This window comes from Anolis carolinensis, chromosome 6 (assembly GCF_035594765.1).
Source record: "Anolis carolinensis isolate JA03-04 chromosome 6, rAnoCar3.1.pri, whole genome shotgun sequence".
Classification (NCBI taxonomy): domain Eukaryota; kingdom Metazoa; phylum Chordata; class Lepidosauria; order Squamata; family Dactyloidae; genus Anolis; species Anolis carolinensis.
This window is the reverse complement of record NC_085846.1, coordinates 8,788,466-8,802,613: the sequence shown is the minus strand read 5'-3', so window position 1 is coordinate 8,802,613 and position 14,148 is coordinate 8,788,466. Positions and strand designations below refer to the sequence as shown.

The 14,148-nt window shown below is 39.9% G+C and overlaps 1 long non-coding RNA gene and 1 gene segment (V, D, J or C); both read left to right on the top strand.

The window, feature by feature from the left end:
* The first annotated feature begins 6,485 nt into the window (after positions 1–6,485).
* LOC103281845 (uncharacterized) lies at positions 6,486–7,610 on the top strand. The gene is made up of 2 exons (XR_010007090.1): positions 6,486–6,863; positions 7,146–7,610. It is a non-coding gene; the product is annotated as an uncharacterized LOC103281845 (long non-coding RNA).
* A 3,370-nt stretch (positions 7,611–10,980) lies between these two features.
* LOC100554593 (Ig heavy chain V region 1B43-like) lies at positions 10,981–11,784 on the top strand. The segment is given in 2 exon segments: positions 10,981–11,037; positions 11,330–11,784. Coding segments are annotated over 2 exon segments (489 nt in total).
* Positions 11,785–14,148: the final 2,364 nt, after the last annotated feature.

The following is a 14,148-nucleotide window of genomic DNA, read 5'->3' as shown; positions in this document are numbered from 1 at the left end:
GGAGAGTGAGATCCATCCCCTTTTCCTTCGTCACATAGTGCAAGGGAAAGAGGATATCAGTGCCAAGCCATTTTGACAGTGGACCAGTTAATATTACAAGCAGTCCAGCTGTCCACACACATCACAAAGTTCCCTGGTTTTGGATAACATGGGGTAAAAGAGGATGAACCCATCCAGGAGTGACAACTTGGCCAAATCAGGGGTTTGGCCCAAAGTAGAGACAAGCCCTTACATAGTCTTGCAGCAGGCTATAGCTCTATGAATAAAAGCAATTGACTACAGTTCAAATAGTTAACTATGAAATAAAATGTAAAATGCCTCTGTTTACACATTTTATGATCTAATATTTAAATTGTGTCCTGACAGAAGACATAGCAGAGACAGAGAGCATTCAGCATAAAATATTTTATTTAATTTGAATTCTTTTCTTAGATAAAAACACCACTACTTAATAATGGATTTCAAAGGGATGGTTAATTCAAATTTATGACTCTACTAATAGAAAGGCATTTTAAACCCTGCTGTGCCTATCTTAATGCACTTTATATGCATTTGCCTACACACATGATATTAATTCCGAGTTCATGTAACTGTAACTGTATTTGCTTACTTTCCCACTTAAGCACGCCACTGCCTCTTACATTTGCTCCTATATTCTCATTCCTGCTACCCCACCTCTAACTTGCGGAATAAGAGAAACTTTCTTGGTTGTTCAGTCACCTGGTAAATTGCCACCAAAAAAAGAAATGAAATCAACTTTGGACATTATGTTGGGATTGATTTTTTAAAAGCATATCTTTAATTTTTGGTTATTTATTTATTTATTCTTACATCAGTATAAATTAAAATGATTTTATTTATACAGAATGGAACAAGTATAGCTGAGTCAATTGGCCATGAATATTTTATCTGGAGGAATATGTATATTTGACAACCTTAGAAGAAAAGCTCAATCATTCATCTCATTATTTGCATCTATAAATTTCCAAATTCAGTCATAGACATTTCTATAGTATAGTACTATAGAAACCTTTGTTTGAAGACCAAGACTGACTGTGGCAGTCATGGTAAACAATGCTGAGCCAGAGAGAAGTCAATAGTTTGATTCAAGATGAAGCAGCTTCCCTATGTGAATATGGATCTGCAACAGAAATTAATTTTATGCTATTTTGTAAATTGCCATGAAAAGTGATCAAAATTACTTTTTGCCATTTTTATTGAATATTGGGAAATGTCTGCATTGGTCATCCATAAACCATTTCATTCATGAAATAAGGATTAAATGTCATACCAACCGAAGAAATACTTTTACTCTGGATGAAAGGAGCCAAACATGTGGTTGGAGCTTTGCTCACATATGCTTTTTATGTAAATAGCTCCTTGGAGAAATTTACCTAGAGTTAAGATATGCAAATAATGCTCATCCTTCGTTCTCTTTTCTATGGGAGTGTAAATATGTGTTCCAAAGGCAAGGTTGGACTCAACAGACCAACACATTTTCTCATTCTCCTTCCTCCTTGCATCCAAAAAGAAGAATGCAACTTTTCTTTCTCTCTTTCGGCCTCTTAGCCATTTCTCCGTGTAAGTGCTTCTCTGGGAATAGTTATTATTTACAATGGATTTCATTTTGCCTTCGCAACTGGTTAGTCCTGTAGTAACCAACCTGTCTTCTCTCCCTTTCTAGGCATCCATTCCCAAGTGACCTTGGGCCAGGACAGTTCAGTGAGACTAAGGCCTTCAGAGACCCTCCGGCTCACCTGCAAAGTCTCTGGGATGTCTCTCACAACAAGTGGATATGCAGTGAGCTGGATTCGTCAGCCCACAGGGAAAGGATTGGAATGGCTGTGTCTCATCTATTGGGATGATGATACACGCTATTCAAACTCCCTGAAAACCCGCCTCACCATTTCCAGAGATGTTTCCAAGAGTGAAGTTTATTTAGAGATGAGTGGTATGGAAACAAAAGACACTGGCAGATATTACTGTGCCAGAAGAAGCACAGCATGCAAAATCAATGGGGAACCTATACAACTACCAGCTTCATGGTGACTGGTTAAATAACGGTTGTTTCTTAATCAATTACTAGGAGGTATTCTTAGCAGCACTGTACAAGGGCAACCACCACAATGTCATAACGTAAGACTCCATGAACAAAAAACAGGAAATTGTCTGGTTGAACTATCTGGACTAATCCCAAATGTAGCCATGCTTCAGAGACTTCCCAAACAAATACTCCTGACCTCATTCTTTGCAGCTGTCAGAGGCATGTTTTTTTCAGATTTGTAGTCCATTCCACATCCAGTTGTAAGACTTAAGACTTAGTTTCACATGCTTTAAAAATAATGATTGTAATGTTCTATCACAGTCTAGGTTGCATAACTTTATGCATACATGACTATGTAGCAGAGTGCTTCTTGTTATGGTTGAGCCTTCGGGCTCCGGGGATGGCAGAAGGGGACGTAAGACTCCTCGAGAGTCGGATTCTTTTGAGGAACGTCAAAGAAAGCGGCTCCGGGATTTGTTTGCGGAACCCACAGATGAGGACTCGTTTGAGGGTTTTACTGAGGGCATGGAAGAAGAAATGTATAGCTCGGAGGAGGATGACATGGAATGGACTCGTGTGAGGGAGGGTTTGGATGCTGGGGAAGCAGGTAATGTTAACATAGGAGATGAATGGCGGGTTGCAGGATCGGACCCATGGACGGGCTGGAGGGATGGAGCGGGTTCCACAGCTGGGGATGCTGTGGGGCGTAGTCGAAGCTGCTTAAGCTCTGATGAGGATGATGATGGGGCTCCTGGAATTGGGTTAACAGCTGACAGCGATGATGAGTTTGATCTGGGATAAATGGGGGTTTGGGACCAATGTTTGTTTGCGTTGGGCAAGGTAATCTGGACGGACGCTTGGGCTTTGATTTTGGGAACTTCCTGAAGACGGGTGTGATTCGTGACTAGGATACGTAAGTTTGTCAAGGACACTGGGCACTGACGGCGGGAGGAATTGTGTGGGAGTTTCTATGTGCAACCTGTGCTTAATCTTGATAGCTTGGATCTCCGTCGTCTTTTTGACGAGCAATACCTTCGAACACTGGACTGACGCTGGACTGACTGACTTCGCTTCTGGATTTTCCCTACTGCTGGCCATCGGTGTGTTTACCTGACTCTTTGACGACTACGCTTGGCATTCGACCTCTGGACTGGATTGGGACCTCGCTGACTACTGTTACCCGTTTTACTGTGCCTGGACCTAGATATCGCTGGTTAATCGACTCCGGACTGAATCTTGACTACGTCTACACTTCTCGGACGCTGCAGAGAGGAATCTGCAGACAGGCTGTTGTTTCCTTTTCAACCTCCGTGTTTTTGAGTAACAGAGAGGGATCTGTTACCAGTTTGTTGCTTTCTTTCTATCTTTTGCTTATCCTTTTTTGTTTACGCCATTTGCCAAGCTTTAGTGAGAACTTTTGTTTAACCCGGATTATATTCCGGTTTAATCCGGTTTATTCCTTTTGAACCGCTTGAGTTCGAACTGAGTTGCTTTGCCACTTTTCACACTGAAGCCAAGTGTTGCCCAGGTTTTCTTTTGTTCTACGGGCCTTTTTACTTCTGTTTTGCTTAAATAAACTGAGTTTGTTTACATTACTGGCGTTCTGTCTCTGACACTTCTATTGCATTGGCATTGGTAGTCATCATCCCAACTACATTGACATTACACAGTTGGTGTCCTGATGTACATCGGTCCCACTGTGTACAATGCATTTGCTGTTTTCCTTACATGTTAGTGTAATAGCAGCTCTTTGCTGCATATGGATATTGTAAAATTGCTCAGTTCTGCAGATATTGGTCTACTTATAAAGCCATAAACCCCCAAGTGAGTTCTGACCAATATTCATTACATTCTCCAATTTACCTTAATCATGGGAGGTAGAATAGCACTGGCTGATGTATGCATAAAAATCTCTTGACAGCTGTATACATGGACCATTGCATATCCAAAACCGGCACTCCCTCTAAACAATGATTTGAGACATTTACAATAGAGTCTCACTTATCCAAGATAAACGGGCCGGCAAAACATTGGATAAGCAAAAACGTTGGATAATAAGGAGGGATTAAGAAAAAAGCCTATTAAAGATAAATTTACATTATGATTTTACAAATTAAGCATCAAAACATCATGTTTTACAACAAATTGACAGAAAAAGCAGTTCAATGCACAATAATGTTATGTAGTAATTACTGTATTTACAAATTTAGCACCAAAACATTGCAACATTTCCTACAAAAACATTGACTACTAAAAGGCAGACTTCATTGGATAATACAGAACATTGGATAAGTGAAGCTTGGATAAGTGAGACTCTACTGTAGTAAATTTGTTCATAAAGTTCTGACTTAAAGATGAATGAGAGGTCATATTCAGCATACCTCTATGTGAACAGATGCTCAGAATGAGGCACAACAGTTTCCCTAAGCCAACTTTATGGAATTTGTGGCCGATAGGTATCCATATTGCCCTGTCCTATGTCTAATTTAACCTTCTAGTTAACCTTCTTTGAATTCTCATGTAACAAACAAAAACTAATCGCCTTCTGTAATCTTGTCCAATTTAAATTAGTTCACCTTTGCTGTTAAAAGAAAATTCCACTTTTGGTGAAAAAACATTGACAGATCATTTCAACATGGATCAGATGAACCTATTCCCTTCAAGCTGGAATTATATTTCTTATTTCCCTTTGTAGTCATGAAGGAGTCAGTGTTGGATTACATCCCTAAAGACCAATGTTTCAATCCCTGCTTGGTTGTGGAAACCCACTTGGTGACCTTGGACAAGTCACTTTCTCTCAGGGTATATCTACTCTGGAGAGTTAGTGCTGTTTAACATAATTTTAATGCTATTGTTCAATGCTATGGAATCCTAGGATTTGTAGTTTGGTGCCAAGCACACTTTGGCAGGAAAGGACAAAAACATTGTAAAACTACAACTCCCAGAATTCCATAGCATTGAGCCATGGCAGTGAAAGTGGCATGATAGGTCTTTTTAAAAAAACATGATTTTCTACACAATATTTTCTGTGCGGAAAAATCTGTACAAAAGTACAAAAGACATGCACATTTTGCATACAATAAGTCCTGGACTGACTCTACCTTTTCTGAGAAAGGAAAAAAGAGACTTACTTCTCAAAGATGGGAGACATGACCCCAACAAGTAAGAAGCAACAGGTTTGAATATGTAAACCCAAGAAAGATACAGAGAGGGGAAACAAAGAGCAGAAGTCATCTCAACTCCCTTGTTCCAATTAATCACTTGTACAAGTGTAGATGTCTTTTTTCTTGCAACATTTATATTATTGAATGTGATCATAGTGTAATGCAACTGCTAGTATCTCAGAATTTATTCCATCCTTCCATGGCAAATAGGTCTCCTTTATTTTCATACTGAAAGATATGCAAATGAAACAGCAGTTTCCTCTTTAAATGCCAGGTCCATATTCACTTTCTCACATATACCCCTCTGCGGGATTCTTAGCTGGTTGTGGCTATTTTCAAGTCAATCCCTCTCAAATGAACAAGGAAACAATACTTTGGCTTCTGTTTGGTTGTCTTTCAGCAGTTCTTCATGGTAATTCTTCCTTAGGGTATCATTGTCAAGTAGAGAAGATCTTTGTTTTAGATGTTAAGAATGCAAGGTTTGTAATATCTCTTCCTTTCAGGCGTTCAGTCAGAAATCCACCTGAAGGAATCTGGAGGAGGGGTGAAAAAGCCCGGGGGATCCTTTCGCCTCTCTTGTCAAGCTTCTGGATTTCCCTTCAGCAATCACTGGATGAGCTGGGTGAGAGAGAAACCTGGAAAGGTATTTGAATGGATTGGGCAAATAAATCAAGATGGAAGCTCAAAATATTATGCAGCATCGGTGGATGGGCGCATCAGCATCTCCAGGAACAACCCTTCTAACATGCTGTACCTGGAAATGAATAGCCTAATAATGGAGGACAGTGCAGTATATTACTGTGCCAGGGACAGGAGCACACAGTGAGAAGAAGTGAACATAAAACCAGACCAAAGCAGAAATCAAGGATAAAGAGAGTTCAGTCAGCCTTCCACTTTTGTTGCTGTTGGCCTCTGAGTTTCCTTTACAGCAGAGCCCAACAAAACCATGAAACACATGAATATATGTTTCTTCTCTTTAGAAAACCCTGGCATATTTCCTGTCATTGGCAGTTAACAATGTTCAATCACTGGAGGGGCTGTTACAATGCAGAAATAATACAGTTTGATGCCCCTTAAAGTGCCATAGCTCAGTGCTCAAGGGAGCTGCAGTTTTCCAAATTCATTTAATTTCTCTGGACAAGAGTGTTGGTGCTACACCAACATGTAAAAGAGCTCCCAGTGCCGTAATGGGTAAAGCCTTGTACTGGCAGGACTGCTGACCGACAGGTCGGCAGTTCAAAACCGGAGAGAGGGGGTGAGCTCCCTCTGTCAGCTCCAGCTCCCCATGCAGGGACAGGACAGAAGCCTCCCATAAGGATGGTAAAACATCAAACATCTGGGCATCCCCAGGCAACATATTTGCAGACGGCCAATTCGTTCACACCAGAAGCAACTTGCAGTTTCTCAAGTCGCTCCTGACACACAAAAAAACATGTAAAAAGAAAAGGTAAGAGCATAGAGGTAACAGAAGGTGTGCGATTGAACTATATTTATAGCCCTTTTCTATGCCAAGCATAAAGCACACTCTGAATATACAAATTGTGGTCAGTTTGAGATCCTTTATAAACTGAACCTTGTTGTATTTTTGTGCACCACCTTGCACACAATGGATTCCTTGGTTGTAATTCTTTTGCTCTTTTCTATGCTTAAACCAGGTCAGTGTCCAAGCAGGAAGCTTTCTCACTTCTGTGAAAAAGAATTGTGTGGGTGGGAGGTATCTATTTGATTCTTTTACTAGTATTCAGGTATATTCTCTCCATTCCCCAGTAAGGGATTTAATTTGGAAAGTTTCCCATCCTCTCTTAATCCAGAACTGACAAATGGAAGAATTGGCAACTCAGATCAAATTTAATGTTTTTTTGGATAGCCACAAATAGTCAATATCAAGTATAGTCTGCAGTCTTTGTTTCATACCTTTTTTTTTTTTTTACTTGTAGGATCACCCTCTGAAATACAATTGACTCAATCTGATGGAGAAACATTGAAACCTGGAGAATCCCTCAAGCTGACTTGTGTTGTCTCTGGTGGCTATCAATGGCACTGGGCACGACTATCTTTAGGAAAGCGACTGGAATGGTTAGGGAGGGGATACTTCAGCGGCTCCACTTGGAGAACTGATTATGGCTCAGCTTTCAGGAGCAGGATCTCCATTACCTTTGATACCTCCAGAAATGAATATTATCTGCAGCTGAGTTCCATGACAACTGCAGATTCAGGCACCTATTACTGTGGAAGTGGCACAGTGACACAGCGTACATCCATCTTCTTTACAAAAAGGGAGAAATGTGATTCTCATAGATAGAGTGAGGCTCATCTCTATGTATCTGCTCCAGACCACAGATCAGGGTTGCAAGCAGATCCAAATTGAAATACATTTTAATAATAAATTACATTATATATCATTAAAACGGAAGGTGTGGCATCTACATACAAGAACTTCCCCTGTGCTCTCTCTTTTGCATCATGCTCATATGCTAAAGAACGTCATGAACCATCAAACAATGAATACCTATCCGTCCACATAACTCCAGATATGTTTCCTTCTGGAACAAACCATGAAAACACATGACTATATTTTTCCTCTCTTTATAAAAACCATGTATACTTCCTGTCACTAGCAGTTAATAATGTTCAGTTACTGGAGGGGCTGCTACAGTCTAGAAATAATGACTTTTGATGTACATTTTACTGCTATGGCTCAGTGCCAATGGGAGTTTTCCAAAATCATTTACTTTCTCTGCCCAAGACTGTTGGTGCCGCACCAAGCTACAAATCCCAGATACTATAGCTTTGAGCTATGACAGTTAAAGCGATGTTAAACTGCATTTACTCTGCAGTCTGAATCTACCTCAGTAAATCTCTGCAAGGTTTGAGCTTCAATTTTAGAGGAGCTGTCCAAGAGACTTGGGGACTGAAAAACAGGAATCCAAAAATGCCGTAAGGAGATGGCGGATTCAACTGGCTCTCTGCTCACAGTGAAAAGAAGACCTTTGTTAATCTGGAGTCCCTGGCCTTAGCCAGTAAACTGAGAAGGGGTTCGATTGACTCTGTGAATATCATTCCAACCCTTACAGTCACAACTATCATCCCTCTAGAAGCCTGGGGTAATCGAAAGGTACCCCTACTTGCATAGGAGTTGTCTAAAACCCAATGGATTGCTGTTCAAGGCACACACCTTATGCAAATATTGGCACCACTTCCTCTTTAAAAGAGCCATCCCTTCTTTACCCTCCCAACTCCATTAATATACCATCAGGATCACCTCAAGCCAACAATTTTTCCTCAAAGAAGCAGAGAGAGAAATTATGTTTTGGTTTTTATCTCTCTTCCTTCTGGCAGGTTTTGAAGGTACGGTTCTCTTTTCATATTAACAATGTTGTGTACCTTCAAGTCCAGAATTAGGGCCACACTATGCGGAATATATCACAGGGTTTTCTTGGGAGGATTTGTACAAAGGGGCTTTGATTTCCTCTGAGGGTTATAATACTTCACAAAATAACACAGTGGATTTCTATGACCAAGCACAGATTTTAAATATAGTCTTCAAACCATTACAATTGTGGTGTCTCCCTTATGATCTTATTACATCTTCTTGAGTGTTATTAGATCTATTCAAAATGCTTTTCTTTTCTTGTCAGATGTCCAGTCACAGATCCACCTGGTGAAGTCTGGCGGGGATGTAAGAAAACCTGGAATGTCTCTCCTCATCTCCTGCCAAACCTCAGGGTTCACCTTTGGAGATTACTGGATGAACTGGGTGCGACAGGCACCTGGGAAGGGCGCTTCACCATCTCCAGGGACAACCCTTCAAGCAAGTTACATCTGCAAATGAATGACCTGAAAGCAGAAGACACGGCTATGTATTACTGTGTGAGGGACACACTGTGAGGAAGCAGGCCAAAAACAGCAGGCCAAAAACATGCTTTGCTTTCAGCTTTCCAAGGAGATCCAGCAACAATGAGTTGAACAAAGCCACGTGGATCATTTATTTAATTGATATATCATCCTTCTTCCAGTTTGAGACCCAAGGTGGCTCACCTTAAAAGTACAATACAGTCTTTAAAAATGATTATTAAAGGTTAAAACACAATTAAAACTAACTACATTCTAAAATCACAGATTAAAACTTAACTGCCTCTTTCCCCAAAATAGATTCAGTACATAGGTCTGTGAGATTAATGAAAAAAATGTTTCAATGTTCATTACTAAATTAAGGGGGCCATGAATTGTTTCTAAAATATTGTTAGGGGTCTGGATCATAACTATAATGAAGTAATAAATTTATCGTTACTTTTTTCGTTATGTAATTGTGTAGGGCAGGCTGCTTCTGGGGCTCCTTTTTCCCTCATTTTTAGAGCTATCAGGATGACACTTGCTGCAATGGTAGTACACATTTACTTCTTGTTATCCTCCCCAAGTTTCAGAACATTCACTATTTCACTGATTTTGGAAAATTTTAAAAAAGTTTTTATGAACAACATTTAAAAAAAACTACATGAGCTATCTCCTTGAATTTTTATTTTCAATGATACAGCATAACCAAGGCATCATTCCCCCAAAGTTTCATAAAGATGTGCACATCCACTGATTTTTAGGGAATTTTAACCAACATAAACTTAACAGTACTATTTCACTGGAAGACCCCACTAGCCATCCAGTCCAACCCCCTTCTGCCAGGCAGGAAAAGCACAGTCAAATTGTCCCCAACAGATGCCCGTCCAGCCTTTGGAATAATAATATCAATAATAATAGGTAGTGTGCCAAGTTTGGTCATGGAAGTTCTATGTGCCAAGTTTGGTTCAATTCAATCATTGGTGGAGTTCAGAATGCTCTTTCAGTGTAGGTTAACTATAAATCCCAGCAACTTCAAATCCCAAACGATAAAATCAATCCCCCTTTCCAACCCCACCAGTATTCAAATTTGGACGTATTAGATATTTGTGCCAAATTTGGTCCAATGAATGAAAATGCAACCTGCATATTAAACACTTACATTATGATTCATAACAGTAGCAAAATTACAGTTATGAAGTAGCAATGAAAATAATTTTATGGTTGGAGGGGTGACCACAACATAAGGAACTGTATTAAGGGGTTGCACCATTAGGAAGGTTGGGAACCACTGGTCTAAACTAAAATCTGAAGCTGGTTCATCACTACCCTGACAAGTGGAAAACTACCAACTACTGCCCTACACAGCAAATCCCTCCAAATCATTCAAGTCAGTGAGCCAAGCTCAGTCCCACATGCTTCAGGGTGAACAATATTGCAAACATGGAGTGAGGTCTTTTCAACCTAAAAAATGGAATGAAGAAATGAACCACCTTCCCTACTCATTTTGTAGACCTTTCATAACAATTTCACTGGAATTCTCTTCTAGCCTTAGATTATTATACTTAATATATCAGAGTGATAGAGCCCATATTATTACTGACTTCCCTTGTGCTGCTCACTGTATGCAGAACTGAGCATATTCACATCCTCCTTATTTCCAGAACATATCTCACTAACATAGTGCCAAAATGACCCCAAGTTTCCATTGTGCGATTCAACTGTTGTATTGGTTTGTTTGATATACTTCCTTTCACCAAGTAGCATTGGGCCCTATCAGAGAAATGAAAGTACAAGCATGGAGGTAAGAGATGATATGTATTAGAGCTATAATTCATGGTCCTTTTTATACCAAGCATTAAGCACACGCTGAATATGCAAATTGTGGTCAGTTTGAGATCCTTTATAAACTGAAGTTTGTTGCATTTTGGTGCACCAACTTCTACAAAATGGATTCCTTGGTCATAATTCTCTTACTCTTTTCCATACTTAAGCCAGGTCAGTGCTCAAACAGGAAGCTTTCTCATTTCTGTACAAAAGAATTATGTGGACGGGGAATATCTATTTGATTATTTTGATATTCAGGTATACTCCCTCCTTCCCCGAGTCAGGGATTTCCTCTGAAAAGTTTCCCCTACTCTCACAATCGAGTACTCACAATGGTAGAACTACTCAGCTCAAATGTAGTGATTTTTTTTCTAGTTAGATAAGAAGTCAACATCAAGTATATAGTATGCAGTCTTCATAACTTCTAAGGTTCATCATAACAATATAATGTTTTTACTTGCAGGTTCACCCTCTGAAATACGGTTGACTCAATCTGATGGAGAAACACTGAAACCTGGAGAATCCCTCAAGCTGACTTGTGCTGTCTCTGGTGAATCCATTAGTAGTGGCGATTTTTGGAACTGGATCCGCCAACCCTCAGGAAAGGGGCTGGAATGGTTAGGGTGGGGATACTTCAGCCTCATCGATTACACTTGGGAAACTGATTATGGCTCAGCTTTCAGCAGCAGGATCAACATAACAGTTGATGACTCCAGAAATGAATATTATCTGCAGCTGAATTCCGTGACAACTGCAGACTCTGGCACCTATTACTGTGCAAGAGACACAGTGACACAGTGTAAATCCATCTTCTTTACAAAAAGGGAGAAGTGTGATTCTCATAGACACTGCAGAGCCTATCTCTATGTGTCTGCTCCAGAACAAGTTTGCATTCAGACCTAGTTTAAATCTGCAATTCCTTATTTATTATTAAAATGGAAAGCCAGGCATCTGCACACAAGAACTTCATTGTACTCTCTCTTTTCCATCCTTGCTCATATGCTAAAGAACATCAAGAACCATCAAACAATGAATACCTATCCATCCACAAGACTCCTGATATGATTCCTTCTGGAATAAACTATGAAACACATGACTATATTTTTCTCAATTTAGAAAAAACATGTATACTTCCTGTCATTGGCGGCTGATGTTTTATATATGTTTTAGCCAAAGTGGTTTAACTTTTAATTGTATGTTTAAATGTTTGCTTATTATTACTATATACAGCATTGAATGTCTGCCATTTTCATTTTTGGAAGCTGCCCTAAATCCCTTCGTGGCGAGAGGGTGGGTTAAAAATAAAGTTATTTATTTATTTGATAACATTCAGTCACTGGAGGGGCTGCTACAGTATGGAAATAATGACATTTGGTGCCCCTTTTACTGCTATGGATCAGTGCTCATGAGAGTTGTAGTTTTCTAAAATCATTCACCTTCTCTGACCAGGACTGTTGGTGCTGCACTAAACTACAAATCCCAGGATTACATGGAGACATGGCAGTTAAAGTGGTGTTAAACTGCATTCATACTACAGTCTGGCTGTACCTGACTTCAGCTAATCTCTTCAAGGTATGAGCTCAGATTTTAGTGGAGCTGTCCAAAAGATTTGGGGACTGACAAAAAGAACTCCAAAAATGCCATGAGCAGATGATACCCCTGCCCAGTAGGTGATGGATTCAACTGGTTCTCTGCACCATTAACAAGGTGTAAAGGAGTCCCCCAGTAAATCTGGAGTCCCTTGCTTCAGGAAACTGAGAAGGAGGTGGATTGACTCTGTTGATATCATTCTGACCTTTGTGGTCACAGCTATCATTCCTCTAGGAGCAGGGGGCAAGCTAAAGTATTGATATAGTACAATATAGTAATTTATTGCCAGTATTGTGCTATGCTAATAATATAATATTGTATGTAAATTTGATTTGTAAGCCACTCTGAGTCCCATTCGGGGTGAGAAGGGCAGGAAATAAATGTATTAAATAAATAAATAAATAAATAAATAAATAAATAAATAAAGGTACCCCCACTTGCATTTGAGTTGTCCAAAAACCTATGGATTGATGTACAATCTATCCACAAGTGATCACAGAAAATCTCCAAAGAAAACTTTGCATTGAATTATTTCCACAGCATTTGCAGAAAAATCTCGATAGGGGGCATTGAAAAGCCATGAACTAGAAACAGTCACAGCAGAAGAAACAGATCATGGTAATCATTTATTAAACTGTTCAGACTATTAACAGATGTCATTCTTTGCTTCGGCTCCAGCCTTTTGTGTTGCTACTATCTTGTTCCTAAAAGGTGGATCAGTTGTTTTTTGTTTTTTTTGTCCTCACCAATTGTCTCCATGAGCAGGATACTCTGTGTATTGAAGAATTCTGGAACAACTAGAACCTCCCCAGTTTATCGTCTCATGGTGGTATGTATCAGGTAAAAATTATACTTGTTATACAAAAGTCATTTTCGGGGGGTATTAATGCACTCAGATTGATTATCCCTCCCTCCCAATGTCTTCTCCAGCTACCTGGACATACAAGGTATGTCAAAGGAGAAAAATAATAATAATAATAATAATAATAATAATAATAATAATAATAATAATAATAATAACTTTATTTTTATACCCCGCCCCATCTCCCCGAAGGGACTCGGGGCGGCTTACATGGGGCCAGGCCCGATAAAACAAACAAATAACAGTAACAAAGCAATAAAACAATTATCCCAGTAAAAAACATCAACATCAATAAAAACAATCATTAAAATCAACACGCAGGATACAGTGTTAAAAACAGGAGACTAATTCGTAGATCCCAGGCGAAATGCAGAGTGTTACGAAATGGGAAAAGGAAATCTCAAGTTGAATGGACAATAAAGTGCGGTATAATAGGGCAAGACAACAACAATGGGACTATTATGGAATGGACAGATAGATCAATCCAGCAACAACTAAACATCGAAGGCCTTTTGAAAGAGCCAGGTTTTTAAGCTCTTCCGGAAGGAGAGGAGGGTAGGGGCCTGCCTGATCTCTCTAGGTAGAGAGTTCCAAAGCCGGGGGGCCACGACGGAGAAGGCCCTCTCTCTCGTCCCCACCAACCGCGACTGTGAGGGTGGTGGGAGCGAGATAAGGGCCTCCCCCGACGAGCGAAGAGAACGTGTGGGTTCATAGAGGGAGATGCGGTCTCTAAGGTAGGTGGGTCCCAAACCGTTTAGGGCTTTGTAGGTGATAACCTGCACCTTGAATTGGACCCGGAAAGTAAATGGCAGCCAGTGAAGCTCCTTAAA